The 18,685-nt window shown below is 54.3% G+C and overlaps 1 protein-coding gene across 1 annotated transcript in view; it reads left to right on the forward strand.

Moving 5' to 3' along the window:
• LOC140388180 (dynein axonemal heavy chain 3-like) overlaps positions 1-18,685 on the forward strand; it is a 1,528,048-nt gene that overhangs the window by 1,143,381 nt on the left and 365,982 nt on the right. The window contains exon 57 of the mRNA XM_072471941.1: positions 12,223-12,387. Within this exon, the coding sequence (XP_072328042.1) occupies positions 12,223-12,387 (165 nt within the window). The remainder of the gene's footprint in view (positions 1-12,222; positions 12,388-18,685) is intronic.

Genomic DNA, 18,685 nt, shown 5'->3' on the forward strand with positions numbered 1-18,685 from the left:
GTCATGGCCCTGGAGGCATATGCCACTGGAGCCCAGGACGAGGAATCGTCTCGCTGGAGGAGCACCGCCCCAATGCCGTCCTGGCTTGTGTCTGTGGATATCTTGGTATCCTTGGTTGGGTCAAAGAACGCCAGTGCTGGGGCTGTGGTGAGCGTCGCCTTCAGCTCAAGCCACTCCGCTTGATGTGCGGGAAGCCACTGGAACACTATCGACTTTTTAACGAGATGCCGGAGGGCCGTGGTGTGGGATGCCATGTTGGGAATGAATTTTCCGAGAACATATACCATCCCGAGGAAGCGGAGGACCGCCTTTTTGTCCTCTGGTGTCTTCATGGCATTGATTGCCAGCACCTTGTCGGTGTCAGGTTGCACACCTTGCTGTGAAATGTGGTCACATAAAAACTTGATAGCGGACCGCCCAAACAAGCATTTGGCCCTGTTGAGCTGGAGACCATTTTCATGAATCCTCTGGAAAACCTGTTTGAGGCGAGCAATGTGATCCTCGGGCCTCGTGGACCAGATGATCACGTCGTCCACGTAGACTCGCAGCCCCTCAATGCCCTCCATCATTTGCTCCATTATGCAATGAAATACTTTGGAAGCTGATATGATACCAAAAGGCATGCGGTTGTAGCAATACCTGCCGAACGGAGTGTTAAAAGTGCACAGCTTCCGACTGGACTCGTCCAGCTGAATTTGCCAGAAGCCACGGGAGGCGTTGCGCTTGGTAAAGAATTTGGCGTGAGCCATCTCACAGGTCAATTCTTCACGCTTCGGGATCGGGTAATGCTCTTGCATGATGTTGCGATTCAGGTCTTTGGGATCAATGCAAATGTGGAGTTCGCCAGAGGGTTTCTTGACGCAGACCATGGAGCTGACCCAGTCTGTGGGTTCCGTGACCTTTGAGATGATGCCCTGGTCTTGGAGCTCTTGTAGCTGTGTTTTCAGACGATCCTTGAGAGGAGCCGGCACCCAGCGTGGTGCATGGATGACTGGGGTGGCATTCGGCTTGAGCTATATCTTGTAGCGATATGGGAGCGTGCCCATCCCATCAAACACACTGTAGTATTGTGTGAGAATGTCGTCTATCTCAGCCTGGAGATTCGCATTGGGCGAGGCCGTCGCCGGTGTCGAGGACATAGCATGAACTCGCTGTCACAGATTTAGGAGTTTGCATGCGTGAGCACCGAGCAGGGATGCCTTGTCAGGCCGGACGATCTTGAATCTCAACGTCGCCTTGATTGCCTTGTGAGACACCTAGCTGACACGACCCACTGGCAGCTATGGCATTACCATTGTAGTCAAGGAGCTGGCAGGCTGGTGGAAGAATGCTAGGTTGGTGTTGGATGCTGTCGAGGTCCGACTGTGATATGAAGTTCGCAGACGCGCCAGTGTCCAATTTAAATCGGATGCGAGACTGGTTGACCGTGATGATGGCACACCACTCGTCGTCAGGATCCACACTGAGGATTGAAAGGCGGTTGGCAGGCACGGTAGAGACCAACTCGCGTGTGGTGATGATGCCCACCCGATATAGAGACTCGAGGCAGTCAGCATCGGGGTCCGTTGGGCTGTCTGGATCAGAATCCTGCATGCCTTGTTGTACGCAACGGACACGTCTGCGCTGCAGCTGGGATCGCTGGCTGTTGTTCGGTGGAGCGGACCTGCAGTAGGCTGTGTAGTGGCCAGGCTTTCCACACTGTAGACATCGCCTGCCTTTGGCTGGACATTGCGGCTTTAAATGAATGGAGCCACAATTCTGACACATCATGACGCTGACGTCAGCACGTTCTGTGCGCCATCGCGCACGCGCAGTGCGGTCAGCTGACGTTCGCGCATGCGCCTCAGGGTCTTCAGCCTCATCGTCCACCCGGTCATGGCGCGCATGCGTGGGGACCCGAGAAAAGCGCGCGAAACGGCCACTCTCCTCGATGCTCAGGCCTTGCATTTTCGCTATGGCCTGCACCCTTTCTGCCTCATGGGAGGCCAGTTTTGCAGTTCTGCCGCCCTGATGCGGGAGTAGCGATTTCTGGCATGCTCATGGACAACGCACGTTTCGATGGCGACGGAGAGGGTTAACTGTTTGATTTTGAGGAGCTGCTCCCGCAGGGAGTTGGACTGGATCCCGAAAACGACCTGATCCCGAATCATGGAATCAGTCGTTGAGTCATAATTACATGACTGCGCTAGGATGCGGAGATGGGTCAAGAAGGACTGAAAAGGTTCATCCTTACCCTGAAGCCTCTGTTGGAAGATGTACCGTTCAAAGCTCCCATTCACCTCAATGTCGCAGTGGCTGTCGAATTTCAGCAGAACTGTCTTGAACTTTGTCTTGTCTTCGCCATCGGCAAATGTTCGCGAGTTGTAGATGTGGATGGCGTGATCCCCCGCAGTCGACAGGAACAGCGCGATCTTTCTGGCATCCGATGCTGCCTCGAGGTCAGAGGCCTCGATGTACAGGAGGAACTTTTGTTTGTAGACTTTCCAGTTGGTGCCGAGGTTGCCGGAGATCCGGAGTTGCGAAGGAGGCTGGATCCTTTCCATGTCACTGGATGGCTGCTTGCTGGTCGTTGCAGATGCACTCGAGGTAGGTTCGTTAGGATTAATAGCACTCTGGTACCATGATATGTTAAGTAAGTTGGTTCAACGTTGACTGCAACTGGATGCAGTGAAACTAGAAACAGGCTTCTGACACAGGAGATGGTCCAACACTGTTTTATTGAACTTGCTGATTGCTGTACATAGTCTGCTGTGAGTTGATACTCTATCAATTTAACTGATAACCTCCTACTGGCTTGACCAGACTAACTCTCTACCTCATGGTGATAGTGCTCACTGGCTTGTGCACTCTTGCTATCTCAGTAGCTGTGTCCTGCAGAGAGAGGGAGAGTCTTAATGCCCTGTGTGCTTTATAGTGGTGGTGTCCTGTCTGGTGATTGGTTGTTATGTGTTGTGTGTATTCATTGGTTATCCTGTGTGTCAATCACTGCCTGTCTGCATCTCATTATATACATGAGTGGATATTATGACAGTACCCATGTTATCTGCAGCATAAATGCAGAGATTTGATTTGAATTAATCTGCTTATCAGTGCGACATTAAGTACAGATGATCATTGCAAAGCCGATGTGATGTCTAGATTAACATCCCCATCAGCGGCCAAGCTCAACAGGAATTTGTAAAAAAAATATTTTTTATTCTCCTCCTTTTTCACATTTTCTCCCAAATTGACACCCACCAACAATTAACAATAGTCAGTAACAAATATGTCAACCCCCATATCAATAACAACGACCCCATCCTCCCACCAAACCCCAAACGTTAGCCCGCATGGTCACATAAACAAATGACAAAAAGAAATCAGGAATCACCCATCGTCACCATAAACACACAGCCCCCCCCCCCCCGTTCACACACATCTTCTACTCCTTCAAAGAATCGGCTCATCCTCGCCCTCATGAGGTATACTCTGTATACCACCTTCAGCTGTATCAGCCCCAACCTCGCGCACAAGGTGGAGACATTCATTCTCTGGAGCATCTCACGCCAGAACCCTTCCTCCATATCCTCTCCCAACTCTTCCTCCCACTTTGCTTTGATCCCTTCCAGTGGTGCCTTGTCCTCTTCCAAAATAGCTCCATAAACTGCTGACACGACCCCGTTCTCCAGTCCCCCTGTCGTCAGCACCTCCTCCAGCAATGTGGAGGCCGGCTCCACCTTGAAGCTCTGTATCTCCTTTCTGGCAAAATCTCGAACCTGCACGCATCTAAACATTTCCCCCCTTCTCCAGCCCATACTTCGTTTCCAGCTCCTTCAGACCTGCAAACCGACCCCTAAGAAACAAATCTTTTAGTGTCTTAATCCCCTTTTCCCATTTCTGAAAATTTCCATCCCACCTCCCTGGCTCAAATCTGTGGTTCCCTCGAATTGGCATTTCCCTTGACCCTGCCCCCAACCCGAAGTGTTGGCGAAACTGCCTCCAAATTCTCAATGAAGCTATTATTACCGTACTCCCTGAGTATTTCCCCGGGGATATCGGGAGCGGCGCTGTTGCTAGTGCTTTCAATCCCGACCCCCTGCACAAACTCTCCTCCACCCTGACCCACTGGGAATCAACCCCTCTGACCCAGCTCCGCACCTTCTCCACATTCGCCGCCCAGTAGTAATACATCAGGTTCGGAAGACCCAAACCCCCTGCCTGCCTTCCCAGCTGGAGCAGCACCTTTCTAACTCTGGCCACCTTCCCTCCCCATATGAACAAAGTAATCCTTCCCTCAATCTCTCTGAAAAAAGCCTTTGGCAGGAAAAATAAACAGAAATCGTGGCAACACGTTCATTTTAACCGCCTGTACCCGACCCGCCAGTGACAGAGGGAGACCATCCCACATTGCCAGATCAGCTTTCACTCTCCCCACCAAACTAGAAATGTTGTACCTGCGGAGCCCCCCCCCCCCCCCACTCCCGGGCAACCTGCACCCCTAGGTACCGAAAGTGAGTCCCTGCCCCACGGAATGTCAGCCCCCCCCACCCCTGCCCCCACCCCCGGCCGAGACACCACAAAATACTCACTCTTATCTAGATTTAGTTAGTACCCCAAGAAAGACCCAAACACTCGAAGCAGCTCCAATATTCCCCCTATCGACACACTCGGTTCCGACACGTATAACAGCAAGTCATCGGCATATAAGTACACCCTATGCTCTATCCCCCCCCCCCCCCCCCCCCCCCCCCCCACCCCGGCACTATTCCTTTCCATACCCCCGAACATCTTACTGCAATGGCCAACCGCTCAATCGCGAGTGCAAACAGCAGGGGGGACATAGGACATCCCTGCCTAGTCTCACGGTGGAGAGAAAAGTATCTCGAGCTGATGTTGTTTGTGCGGACACTCGCTCTCGGCTCCTTTAGCTTTACCCAGTTCACAAATCTTGGTCCAATCCCAAACCGCTCCAGAACTGCCATCAAGTATTCCCATTCTACCCGGTCAAACGCCTTCTCAGCGTCCAATGCCACAACCACCTCTGTTTCCTTCCCCTCTGCTGGTGCCATAACGAAGTTCAATACCCTTCTAACGTTTGAAAAGAGCTGCCTCCCTCTCACGAACCCTGTCTGATCCTCCCCTATCACCTTCGGGAGGCACTCCTCCAGCCTACTCGCCAGTACCTTCGCCAACACTTTTGCGTCCACATTCAGAAGTGATATGGGCCGATACGACCCACACTCCGTCGGATCCTTATCTTTTTTTAGCAGCAGGGAAATCGATGCCTGCCCCAAAGTTTGTGGCAACACCCCCTTCCCTATTGCCTCTTCAAACATCCCCACCGTCAGGGGTACCAGCTTGTCCTTGAATTTTTTATAATATTCCACCGGAAACCCATCCGGTCCTGCCACCTTCCCCGACTGCATCCTCCCATTCGCATCCTTTATCTCCTGCTCCACTATCGCTCCTTCTAATGTAGCCCTGTCCCCCTCTCCTAACCTCGGGTACTCCAATCCATCTAGAAATTCCTGCATCTCATGGTCTCCCCCAGGTGGCTCTGACCTGTACAACCTCTCATAAAATTCCTCAAAAACCTTGTTAATCAGATCCGGAGCCACCACCAACTTCCCAGCCCTATCCCTCACCTAAGCATTTCCCTTGCCGCTGCTTCCCTCCGGAGCTGACCTGCTAACATGCCTTATCTCCATGTTCATAAACTGCACCCCTTGCTTGTCTCAGTTGGCGCACCGCCTTCCTGGTGGACAGTCGGTCGAAGCTCACCTGTAGTTCCTTTCTCTTTTCCAGCTTTGCTGGGTCCCCATCTTCTGCATAACTCCTCTCTACCTCCAACATCTCATCTATCAACCCCTGCCGCTCCAATCTCTCCTCTTTGTCCACCCTGGCCTTAAACAAAATCACCTCATCCCTCACCACCGCCTTTAGAGCCTCCCAGACATCTGTCTTCGACACCTCACCCGTACAGTTGAAACATACATATTCCTTAATTACCTTTTCAATTTTGTCACAGAACACTTGGCTCCCCAAAAGCCCTACATCTAATTTCCACCCCGGCCTCTGCGCAACCCCCTTCTCCAGCACCATATCCACCCTATGCGGCGCATGATCTGACACTGCAATTGCCGAGTATTCCAACCCCTTAACCCCAGCCAGCAAAGCCTTCCCCACCACGGAAAAGTCGATCCGCGAGTATACCTTATGGACTGCTGAGAAAAACGAATACTCCCGTTCCCTCGGGTGCAGAATACTCCCATTTCCACCATTAGCCCAGCCAACGCCTTCGCCCCCCCTGATGGGACCAGTGAGCGAGGCCGTGACCTGTCCAACCTTGGCTCCTGCACCAAGTTCCAGTTCCCCCCCCCCCCCACTATCAGTTTGTGTGTGTCCAAGTCCGGGATGGCCCCAAACACCTTGTTTGCGAATCCCACATCGTCCCAATTGGGACCGGATACACGAAACAGCGCCACGAACCTCCCTCCAGCGCCCCTGTCACAATCACATATCTACCCCCCTGACCTGCCACCACATTCTCCATCTGGAAACGTACTCTTTTGCTGGCCATTACTGCTACCCCTCGAGCCCTTCTGTCAAATCCAGAGTGAAACACCTGACTAACCCAGCCCTTTTTAAGTCTCACCTGGTCCTTCACCCTCAAGTGAGTCTCCTGCAGCATTGCTACATCGGCTTTCAAACTTTTAAGATGTGCAAGCACCCTTGACCTCTTTACCGGACCGCCTAACCCCCTCACGTTCCACGTGACTACCCTAACTGGGGATCTCTCACCCCCCCCCCCCCCCCCACCCCCCCCACCCACCATCATCATACCACCGGGCCTGCCCCATGAGCCTGACCCGCCCCTATCCATTATTAACATCGAACCCCTTCCCCCCCTCCCAAAAGCCCCCCCACATTTCCTCTCGAAAAAACATCTCCCAGCATCAATCCCTTCCGCCCCCCCTCGCTCGCCTCATAGGCCCATCGAAACCTGCGAACCAGGCTCCAATGTCCGCAGCCCTCCTCTCACCTCACCTCCATTCACTAGCCGACTTTAGTTAGCTATCTTGGTGGCTCCCCCGCCAAGATATACCGTCCCCTCCCACCCAGTCCCAGAGAAAGAAAAAACAAAAACAACAATCAAACCCATACAATTCACTAAAATAATGTATAACCGTCGCAACACAGAATGCCAATCAACCCAACCAATAACCGAACTCTGTAACAATGTGAAGAGAAGTAAATTACAATACAAGTCAAAGCTGAACAGGAATGACATATTTTTCTTTTCACGAGTTGCCAGTCACAGCAATTGAGATTGGTAGAACAACCTATGGTTACACTGTATCGCGAATGGATGGACAACACATTGGACGATGAACTGCATTGTAGCACAGTGGTATGCATTGTTGCTTCACAGCTCCTGGGTCCCAGGTTCGATTCCCTGTTTGGGTCACTGTGCGGAGTCTGCACGTTCTCCCCGTGTCTGCGTGGGTTTGCTCCGGGTGCTCTCGTTTACTCCCACAGTCCAAAGATGTGCAGGTGAGGTGGATTGGCCATGTTAAATTGCCCTTAGTGTCCAAAAAGGTGAGGTGGGGTTACTTGGTTACCGGGATAGGGTGGATGTATGAGCTTAAGTGGGGTGCTCTTTCCAAGTGCCGGTGCAGACTCGATGGGCCGAATGGCCTCCTTCTGCACTGTAGATTCTATGGGGAGTCGAGGAGGTGAGTAGCCATCTTTGCTCACAGGCAAAGAGCCCCAGGGTGCTTGGCCTGCCACCTCAGTGCTCGTTGTGGGGTGGGGGGTGGGGAACCCTCGGCTGGAGGTGGGGGACCATATGCAGGGGTGGGCTGCCATGAAGGGGACTACCGCACTTGGCACTACCATGCCAATTCCTGAATCATGTGTACCCATTCAGGGGGCAACCCCTGTCCCTGCCCGCCTATCCTGACGATCACCCATAACCCCCATCTACTGCTGAGGCCTCTGGCCGTGTGGCTGAAGGCTATCGCTAATAGGGAATTGAGAATCGTGGTTAAGTGAGCACTTCACACATGCCAAGTGGATTCCTGTGGGTGGGCGGGCCATGTAGCATGTGGGAGTCATTGCCTAGCATCCCAATATCACCTTGATGCCCAGACACTGTGCTGGAACAAAGCAGGAGGCAACACCACACACGCAACATCCAAACAACAGAGATGGGACACAGCTCTGGGGACATGCCCATGACCGGAGTGTGGGTGAGCGCCACAGGGGGGATGCCTGGAGAGATGGGCCAAAGGCCCAGGGGTCAGCCCACATTGCGGAAGGAAGTGACGGAGGCATCATAATGGTTTTGCGAAAAGGTGTTTAATATGTTACACAAACCCCACTCTCGATGGTGCTGCCCCACCCCCTACCTACCATCCCCTCTCCTTGTGCCCTCTGTGATCCTCAATGTGATTTTCTCTCATAGCTCTACCACTACATCTTGGCATTTTCCCAGGATGCACATCTGAGGTGGAGACTGCCAGCTGCCTACCCCGTCCCGTGGTCTTCGATGCTGGTGGGCGTCCTCTGGGGTTGGGGAGGGGGGTGAGGGTGCTGGGTGGGTGGATGGGTGGGGGGTGTGGGTGGTCGGCTGTTGCCATGGTGTGCGGTCTGTGGCCATACTACCCGATTCCCACGCCCATCTAGTCAGTGAAGCGGGCGGCTATCAGTCTGTCCCGTGCCCGCTGGGCCAGCCGGTAACGGTGGACAGCCACCCGCCTGTGTCTACCCCGTCTGCCCTGACCATTACCCCCATCCCCCTCATCTGGGGAGGACTGCGCCTCTTCCTGCTGCTCCTCCACTCCGCCCTCCTCTGCCAGCGGCACATCGCCCCTCTGCTGGGCTATGTTGTGCAGGACACAGCACACCACAATGATGCGGCCGACCCTATCTGACCGATACTGGAGGGCGCCCCCAGAGAGGTCCAGGCACCTGAAACGCATCTTCAGCACGCCAAAGCACCTCTCTATCACTCCCCTTGTCGCTACATGGGCATCATTGTAGCGGTTCTCCGCCTCATTGCGTGGCCTCCGTATAGGCGTCATCAGACACGATCGCAATGGGTAGCCCCTGTCGCCCAGCAACCAGCCCCTCAGCCGGGGATGGCGTCCCTCGTACATGCCGGGGATGGATGACCGCGACAACACGTATGAGTCGTGTACACTGCCTGGGTAACGGCGCAGACATGCAGGATCATCATGCGGTGGTCGCAGACCACCTGTATGTTCATCGAATAGGTCCCCTTCCTATTGGTGAACACGGCCCTGTTATCTGCAGGTGGCCGCACGGCGACGTGCATCCCATCGATCGCGCCCTGGACCATGGGGAACCCGGCCACGGCAGAGAAGCCCACGGCCCGGGCATCTTGGCTGGCCCGGTCCACGGGGAAGCAGATGTAGCGGTGCGCCATGGCATATAGGGCATCTGTCACTGCCCGGATGCACCGATGCACCGTTGTCTGCGATATGCATAGTGTAGGTTAGATGGCTTTTGTTTCGGTGCAACATCGTGGGCCGAAGGGCCTGTACTGCGCTGTATTGTTCTATGTTCTATGCCGGACAGGTCCCCACTTGGTGCCTGGAATGACCCCGTTGCATAATAGTTCAGGGCCACCGTAACCTTGACGGACACGGGGAGAGGGTGTCCCCCGCCAGTGCCACGCGGTGACAGGTGTGCCAGCAGGTGGCAGATGTGTGCCACGGTTTCCAGCCTCATCCGGAGTCTCCTCCTGCATTCCCGGTCCGTGAGGTCCTGGTATGACTGCCGGGGCCGGTACACACGGGGCGCCCTCGGGTGCCTCCGTTGCCGTGGGGCCGCGACGTCCTCCTCCCCCTCCTCGTCCTGTCGGTCAGGTGTCCCTCCAGCCTGGGCGGCTGCCGCCTGTCCCTCTGCGGCAGCCTGCGCCGCCTCTCTGGCACGCTCCTCCTCCTCCTCCTCATCCCGGGCAACATAGGCATGAGCGGCTGCCGCCACGGCGGCCAACATCGCTGGATGATCGGAAAACATGACGGCCTGGTGGGGGGGAGGGGAACGACGACATGTCATCATTGCCCATATCCCCTCCTCCCCCCAGCCAGGTGGCATGGACCGCATGGGTCCAACTGTTGGAGGCTGGCACCTGGCCAGGTGGACCAACTCACTTGCCCTCGCATCCCCCTCCCCGGCACGGACCCCCCCCCATCCCCCTCCCCGGCACGGGCCCCCCCCAACCTCCACCCCGGCACGGGCCCCCCCCCAACCTCCACCCCGGCACGGACCCCCCCAACCTCCACCCCGGCATGGACCCCCCATCCCCCTCCCCGGCACGGAGCCCCCCCATCCCCCTCCCCGGCACGGACCCCCCATCCCCCTCCCCGGCACGGACCCCCCCCAACCTCCACCCCGGCACGGACCCCCCCCCCAACCTCCACCCCGGCACGGACTCCCCCCCCCAACCTCCACCCCGGCACGGACCTCCCCCCAACCTCCACCCCGGCACGGACCCCCCATCTCCCTCCCCGGCACGGACCCCTCCCAACCTCCACCCCGGCACGGACCCCCCCCAACCTCCACCCCGGCACGGACCCCCCCCAACCTCCACCCCGGCACGGACCCCCCCCCCCCAACCTCCACCCCGGCACGGACCCCCCATCCCCCTCCCCGGCACGGACCTCCCCCCAACCTCCACCCCGGCACGGACCCCCCCCCCCCAACCTCCACCCCGGCACGGACCCACCCCCCCAACCTCCACCCCGGCACGGACCCCCCATCCCCCTCCCCGGCACAGACCCCCCCCCCCCAACCTCCACCCCGACACGGACCCCCCCCTAACCTCCACCCCGGCACGGACCCCCCGCAACCTCCACCCCGGCACGGACCCCCCCCATCCCCCTCCCCGGCACGGACCCCCCCCATTCCCCTCCCCGGCACGGACCCCCCTCCCGGCACTCCCCCGGAGCCCAGCCTACTCTAACCACCACCCCCCCGCCGCACACACACACACACACAACCCGACACACACCTCTCCTCACGCATTCAGACTGCGGCCACGCCATCACCTGCCCAGAGCCAACCCCCCAGGCCGTCACTCACCTCCACGCTGGTCGGCGTGAGCCTGGAGCACCGGGTCACCCCGATGAAAAGGATGTCTAATTTACGTTGACGTGAACGGTCATCACGTCGACGGGACTTCGGCCCATCCGGAAGGGAGAATATCGGCAGGCCGAAAATCGGCTGCCTTGCGCAGACCCGTGACATTCTCCGACGGCAGCGGCGACATTAACGCCCCACCGACTTTTCTCCCTTCGGAGACTTCGGCAACCGGCGGGGGCGGGATTCACGGCGGCCAACGGCCATTCTCCGACCCTCTGGGGGGTCGGAGAATGACGCCCCAGTTCTTTCAGAAAAGAACAGTTTATCTGCACCCCTCAATCTAATTCCTGTCCTTTGCTAATGAGGGAAGAAAACTGTGAAACCAGCTCTGATGTAGGGTGGACAGATGCAGGATCATCGTACAGTATAGGGACCAGCTCTGAAGACACTGACAGCAAGACACTTGTCAAATAAAGTCCCTTTACAGGAATTAAGCACACGCTTAGGAGGGAGCCGTATTACAGGAACACAATCTTCCCATTTCTCATAATCATAAAATCACTACAGTGCAGAAGGAGGCCATTCGAACCATCGAGTCTGTGCCGATCCTCTGAAAGTGCACCCGACCGAGGCCCATTCCCATACCCCATCCCAGTAACCCCATCTAACCTTTTGGACACTAAAGGACAATTTAGCATTGCCAATCCACCTAACCTGTACATCTTTGGACTGTGGGAGGAAACCAGAGCAGCCGGAGGAAACCACGCAGACATTGGGAGAACATACAAATGACGGACAGTCACACAAGGCCGGAATTGAACCTGGGTCGCTGGCGCTGTGAGGCAGCAGTGCTAACCACTGTACCGCCCCTTGCTGTTCTCTGAACTTTAATTAATCATTAATTGAGGCGGTGTGTTTTGGGGCGGCTGGGAGAAGGACACAAACCTGTTCCCATGGTTGAGGATACATTCAGTCATTTCATTTCAGGGCCTTGCAGTCAGCAGAGAATGATCCCTCTATCTGAATCACATCCAAACCAGGGCCCCAGATTTGAAACAACCCTGAGTGAAGCCTCTATTTCTGCTGCCAATTCTGTTTCAGTTCATCAGTATTGTGCTTTACTCTCTATAGGACTTTGATAAAGACAATATTCCTGTTAAAGTGATAGCCCACATTCGAAGAGATTTCATCAGCAGTCCTGAATTCCAGCCATCTGTCATCAAGAATGTTTCTTCAGCCTGCGAAGGCCTCTGCAGTTGGGTCCGAGCTATTGAAGTCTACGATAAAGTTGCAAAGGTAAAAGCTGGCACCGGGTTAAAGTTAGTTAATTTCATATATTGTATTCCATCAGTCAATAAGATGAAAGAAAAATGTAGCATTTGCATACAATGAGTAAGTGTGCTTATTATAGAATCTTAGAATTCTTATATGCAGAAGGAGGTATTTCGGCCCATCGAGTCTGCACCGACCCTCTGAAAGAGCACCCTATCTTGGCCCACTCCCATGCCCAAACCCCGAAACCCCGTGTCTTTGGACACTAAGGGACAATTCAGCACAGTCAATCCACCTAACCTGTGTCATGATATGCAAACATGAAACCAATGAACACTCAGAATAGGACACAACCAATGAGCAGTCAGGACACTCAGAGGTGGCATCACCACAAGGGGGCATGACATAAACACTATAAAAGGGATGAGGCACTTACACTCTGCCTCATTCCACAGACAGACATCTGGAGAGTTAAACAGGGTTGATCAGCAGCATCACACCTCAGCACGTGGCTTGGAGCAAGCTGGTACAGTTAGATTGAGTTACTACAGTTAGATTAGCAGAGAGTCGAACTCATTTGAGAACTGTGTTAATAGTTCAATAAACACGTTGAACTCATTTCAGAGTCTGGAGCATCCTTTAGTTAAGACTGCATCAAGTAGCAGCCTGCGTTATCCGATGCAGCATAACACAACATGATACCAGGAGTGACTGTTACATAGAACATAGAACAATACAGCGCAGTACAGGCCCTTCGGCCCACGATGTTGCACCGAAACAAAAGCCATCTAACCTACACTATACCATTATCATCCATATGTTTATCCAATAAACTTTTAAATGCCCTCAATGTTGGCGAGTTCACTACTGTAGCAGGTAGGGCATTCCACGGCCTCACTACACTTTGCGTAAAGAACCTACCCCTGACCTCTGTCCTATATCTATTACCCCTCAGTTTAAGGCTATGTCCCCTCGTGCTAGCCTTTTCCATCCGCGGGAGAAGGCTCTCACTGTCCACCCTATCTATCCCTCTGATCATTTTGTATGCCTCTATTAAGTCTCCTCTTAACCTTCTTCTCTCTCACGAAAACAACCTCAAGTCCATCAGCCTTTCCTCATAAGATTTTCCCTCCATACCAGGCAACATCCTGGTAAATCTCCTCTGCACCCGTTCCAAAGCCTCCACGTCCTTCCTATAATGCGGTGACCAGAACTGTACGCAATACTCCAAATGCGGCCGTACCAGAGTTCTGTACAGCTGCAACATGACCTCCTGACTCCGGAACTCAATCCCTCTACCAATAAAGGCCAACACTCCATAGGCCTTCTTCACCACCCTATCAACCTGGGTGGCAACTTTCAGGGATCTATATACATGGACACCTAGATCCCTCTGCTCATCCACACTTTCAAGAACGTTTCCATTAGCCAAATATTCCACATTCCTGTTTTTCCTTCCAAAGTGAATCACCTCACGCTTCTCTACATTAAACTCCATTTGCCACCTCTCAGCCCAGCACTGCAGCTTATCTATATCCCTCTGTAACCTGCTACTTCCTTCCACACTATCGACAACACCACCGACTTTAGTATCGTCTGCAAATTTACTCACCCACCCTTCTGCGCCTTCCTCTAGGTCATTGATAAAAATTACAAACAGCAACGGCCCCAGAACAGATCCTTGTGGTACTCCACTTGTGACAGAACTCCATTCTGAACATTTCCCATCAACCACCACCCTCTGTCTTCTTTCAGCTAGCCAATTTCTGATCCACATCTCTAAATCACCCTCAATCCCCAGCCTCCGTATTTTCTGCAATAACCTACCGTGGGGAACCTTATCAAACGCTTTGCTGAAATCCATATACACCACATCAACTGCTCTACCCTCGTCTACCTGTTCAGTCACCTTCTCAAAGAACTCGATAAGGTTTGTGAGGCATGACCTACCCTTCACAAAGCCATGCTGACTATCCCTGATCATATTATTCCTATCTAGATGATTATAAATCTTGTCTCTTATAATCCCCTCCAAGACTTTACCCACTACAGACGTGAGGCTCACCGGTCTATAGTTGCCGGGGTTGTCTCTGCTCCCCTTTTTGAACAAAGGGACCACATTTGCTATCCTCCAGTCCTCTGTTTAGTCAATCTATTTAGTTCAACTCAAGATCCGTGACAACCAGCTACTGAATACAGGCACAATGGACAAGATTCAGGCTCCTCATCAGCTCAGGAACACAGGCAGTCTTCGTGCGAACTGGCGATCATTCAAGCAGAAATTTCAACTGTACGTGGAAGCATCCAACCTCAATGGGGCGACCCATGCGCGGAAGATAGCTCTTCTACTCACCACTGCAGGTGACCATGCGATAGAGATCTTCAACTCCTTTCACTTTTCCGAAGTGCAGGACAAAACGAAGTACCAAACTATCCTGGACAAACTCGAGAGCCACTGCGAGGTGGACACCAACTGAATCTTCGAGCGCTACATCTTCAAGCAGAGGATGCAAGGTAAAGATGAATCCTTCACCTCCTATCTAACAAACCTTAGACTGCTAGGGCAATCCTGCAACTTCGGTGATATCACTGACTCCATGATCAGAGACCAAATCGTTTTTGGAGTCCACTCTGATTCTCTGCGAGAGCAATTGTTGAAAATCAAGCACATGACCCTGCCAGTCATGATTGTAACGTGTACTGTGCATGAGCACTCTAAAAATCGCTATTCACAGTACAAAACGGCAGAAAGTGAAAAACAAGCCTCCCATGAGGTGGAGAGTGTTCAGGCCATCTCCCGGATGCAGCGCCTCCACATGGACGAAAGCAGCCATTTCGCACGCTCGTCCTGGGGCCCGACGCATGCGCAATGCGATCGGGAACACGAAACAGCCGAAAACTGCACTGCGCAGGTGCAGGCGTCCGAGAACCGCACGGCGCATGTGCAACGACGCACTGAGCGTCATGACGCCGACGTCATGACGTATGCGAACTGCGGCACTGCCCATTTTTAAAAACACTGCGCTGCAAGAAGCAAATGCTGTTTAAACTTTGGGAAACCAAACCACGATGCAGCCCTTTGCAGACCTGCACCACCAGTCAGGAACCAGCGCTCCCAATTCCGACAGCGGCGCATCAGAAGTGTGCAACACCGAATGCATGACTCTGATCCAGACAGTGCGACGGATCCAGATGATGAATACCTGGACAACACTTACCGAGTGGGCATTATTACGAAGTGCGAATACGCCACACCAGACACATCGCAAGTCCAATCAATCCTAGCCGTAGATTCCGAGGACGAACGGCATGCAGTGATGAAGGTCAACCACTGCCCCACCCAGTTCAAACTGGTCACAGGTGCCTCCGCCAACCTGATTTTGCAGGTGGACTTCAAGAGAATCAAGAAGCCCCCCACAATCCTTCCAGCTGCCTGCAAACTCCTGGACTACAATGGAAACGCAATTAAGGCACTGGGCTCCTGCCATCTGCAGGTGTCCAGCCGACACACACAAGCAAGCTTACGCTTCGAGATTGTTAAACCAGACAGGGCGCCCCTGCCAAGTGCGCACACCTGCAAGCAACTGAACCTCATTCAGATCTTCAGGCCAGTATCAACAACATCCTAACCCAGTACCCAGATGTATTTAGCGGGATGGGCACGCTGCCGTACGAGTACAAGATTCTACTGCGGCCTGATGCCAAGCCAGTGGTCCACGCACCACAATGAGTCCCTGCTCCACTGAGAGAGCACCTGAAGGCAGAGGTCACGAGTCTACAACAAAAAGGCATTATCTCCAAGGTCACTGAACCAGCCGACTGGATCAGCTCGATGCTGTGCCTAAAGAAGCCTTCGGGGGACCTACCCTGCATTGACAACAAGGATCTAAACAAAAACATTATGCGGGGAACATTACCCCATCCCGAAGAGGGAAGAAATCACGAGTGAGATGGCACGCGCGTGCTTCTTCACAAAATTGGTAAATCCAACTTGAAGAATCCAGCAGAAGGCTCTGCACCTTCAATACGCCTTTTGGCAGGTTCTGCTATAACCGAATGCCATTTGGCATCATCTCGGCATCAGAGATTTTCCAACGCATCATGGCACAGATGATGGAGGGAATAGCAGGGGTTCGTGTCTACGTTGACGATATCATAATCTGGTCCACAGTCCCAGAGGAACATGTGTCACGACTCAAGAAAGTATTCCGACGCATACATGAACATGGCCTCAAGCTAAACAGGTCCAAGTGCTGTTTTGGGACAACCACGCTGAAGTTCCGGGGCGATCAGATTTCGCGACACGGCGTGCTCCCGGACACAAACAGAATTAAAGCCATCGAGGCAATGAAAGTCCCCGAGGACAAGAAGGCAGTACTGCGCTTCCTGGGAATGGTCAATTTCCTTGGCAAGTTCATTCCGAATTTCGACAAAAACACCACGGCCCTACGCAACCTGGTGAAAAAATCAACCACCTTTGAGTGGAAGGCGGAGCACCGAACAGAGTGGCTGGAGCTGAAAGCCAAGCTCACCACTGCACCCGTCCTTGCATTCTTTGACCCAGACCGAGAGACCAAGATATCCACAGTTGCGAGTCAGGATGGCATTGGGACGGTGTTGCTTCAAAGAGACGACACGTCATCCTGGGTACCAGTAGCATACGCGTCACGGGCAATGACACCCATTGAGACCAGATATGCGCAGATTGAGAAGGAGTGTTTAGGTCTTCTCACCGGCATCCTCAAATTTCATGATTATGTCTATGGCTTGCCAACATTTACTGTTGAGACGGATCATAGGCCTCTGGTCCACATCATCCAAAAGGACCTGAACGACATGACGCCTCGTTTGTAGAGAATTCTGCTCAAACTCCGGAGGTATGATTTCAATTTGGTGTACACACCTGGCAAGGAGCTCATCATCGCCGATGCATTGACCCGCTCCGTCAACTCACCCAGTGAACCACTGGAGATCATCCAGCACATTGAATTGCAGGTACAACTGTGTGCAAGCACTCTCCCGGCAACAGATGAGAAGATCGTTCTCATCCGAGAAGAGACGGCCAAAGACCCCCTGTTGCAGCGAGTCATCCACAACCTCAGCAATGGCTGGCAGAAAGGGCAATGCCCTCAATTCTACAACGTCAGGGGCGACCTGACGCTGATCGACGGCATCCTGCTCAAGCTGGACAGGATAGTCATCCCGCTACGTCTCCAGAGCATGGTGCTGTGGCAGATTCATAAGGGACACCTGGGCGTAAAAAACTGCAGACGCAGGGCCCGGCAAGCTGTCTACTAGCCCGGCATCAACCAGGACATCACGGACCTGGGGCGAGATTCTCCGATCCCCGCCAGGTCGGAGAATCGCCGGGGGCTGGCGTGAATCCCGCCCACCCCGGTTGCCAAATTCTCCGGCACCGGATATTCGGCGGGGGCGGGAATCGCGGCGCGCCGGTTGGCGGGCCCCCCCCCCCGCGATTCTCCGGCCCAGATGGGCCGAAGTCCCGCTGCTAGAATGCCTGTCCCTCCGGCGTGGATTAAACCACCTCTCTTACCGGCGGGACAAGGCGGCGCGGGCGGGCTCCGCGGTCCTGGGGGCGATCTGGCCCCGGGGGGTGCCCCCACGGTGGCCTGGCCCGCGATCGGGGCCCACCGATCCGTGGGCGGGACTGTGCCGTGGGGGCACTCTTTTCCTTCCGCCTTCGCCACGGTCCCCACCATGGCGGAGGCAGAAGAGACTGTCTCCACTGCGCATGCGCGGGGATGCCGTGAGCGGCCGCTGACGCTCCCGCGCATGCGCCGCCCGACAATGTCATTTCCGCGCCAGCTGGCGGGGCACCAAAGGCCTTTCCAGCCAGCTGGCAGGGCAGAAATCAGTCCGTTACGGGCCTAGCCCCTCAAGGTCAGGGCTCGGCCGGTCAAGATGCGTAGGATTCTGCACCTTTGGGGCGGCGCGATGCCGGACTGCTTTGCGCCGTTTTTGGCGCCGGTTACGGAGAATTTTGCCTATGGTCCTGAACTGCGAAACCTGTCAGAGGTTCCAACCAGCGCAGAGCAAGGAGACGCTCCAACCACATGACCTAGAGACCTCTCCGTGGACCAAGGTTGGCATTGACCTATTCCACGCGAATGGTCGCGACTATATCTTAATCACCGATTACTTTTCGAACTGTCCTGAGGTGCTGAAGCTGCCAGACATCACCTCACGGACCGTCATCAAAGCGTGTAAAGAGACATTCTCACGGCATGGCATCCCGAACACCGTCATGAGCCACAATGGCCCGTGCTTCCACAGTCGAGAATGGTCCACATTTGCCAAGAGC

This window comes from Scyliorhinus torazame, chromosome 13, assembly GCF_047496885.1.
Source record: "Scyliorhinus torazame isolate Kashiwa2021f chromosome 13, sScyTor2.1, whole genome shotgun sequence".
NCBI lineage: Eukaryota > Metazoa > Chordata > Chondrichthyes > Carcharhiniformes > Scyliorhinidae > Scyliorhinus > Scyliorhinus torazame.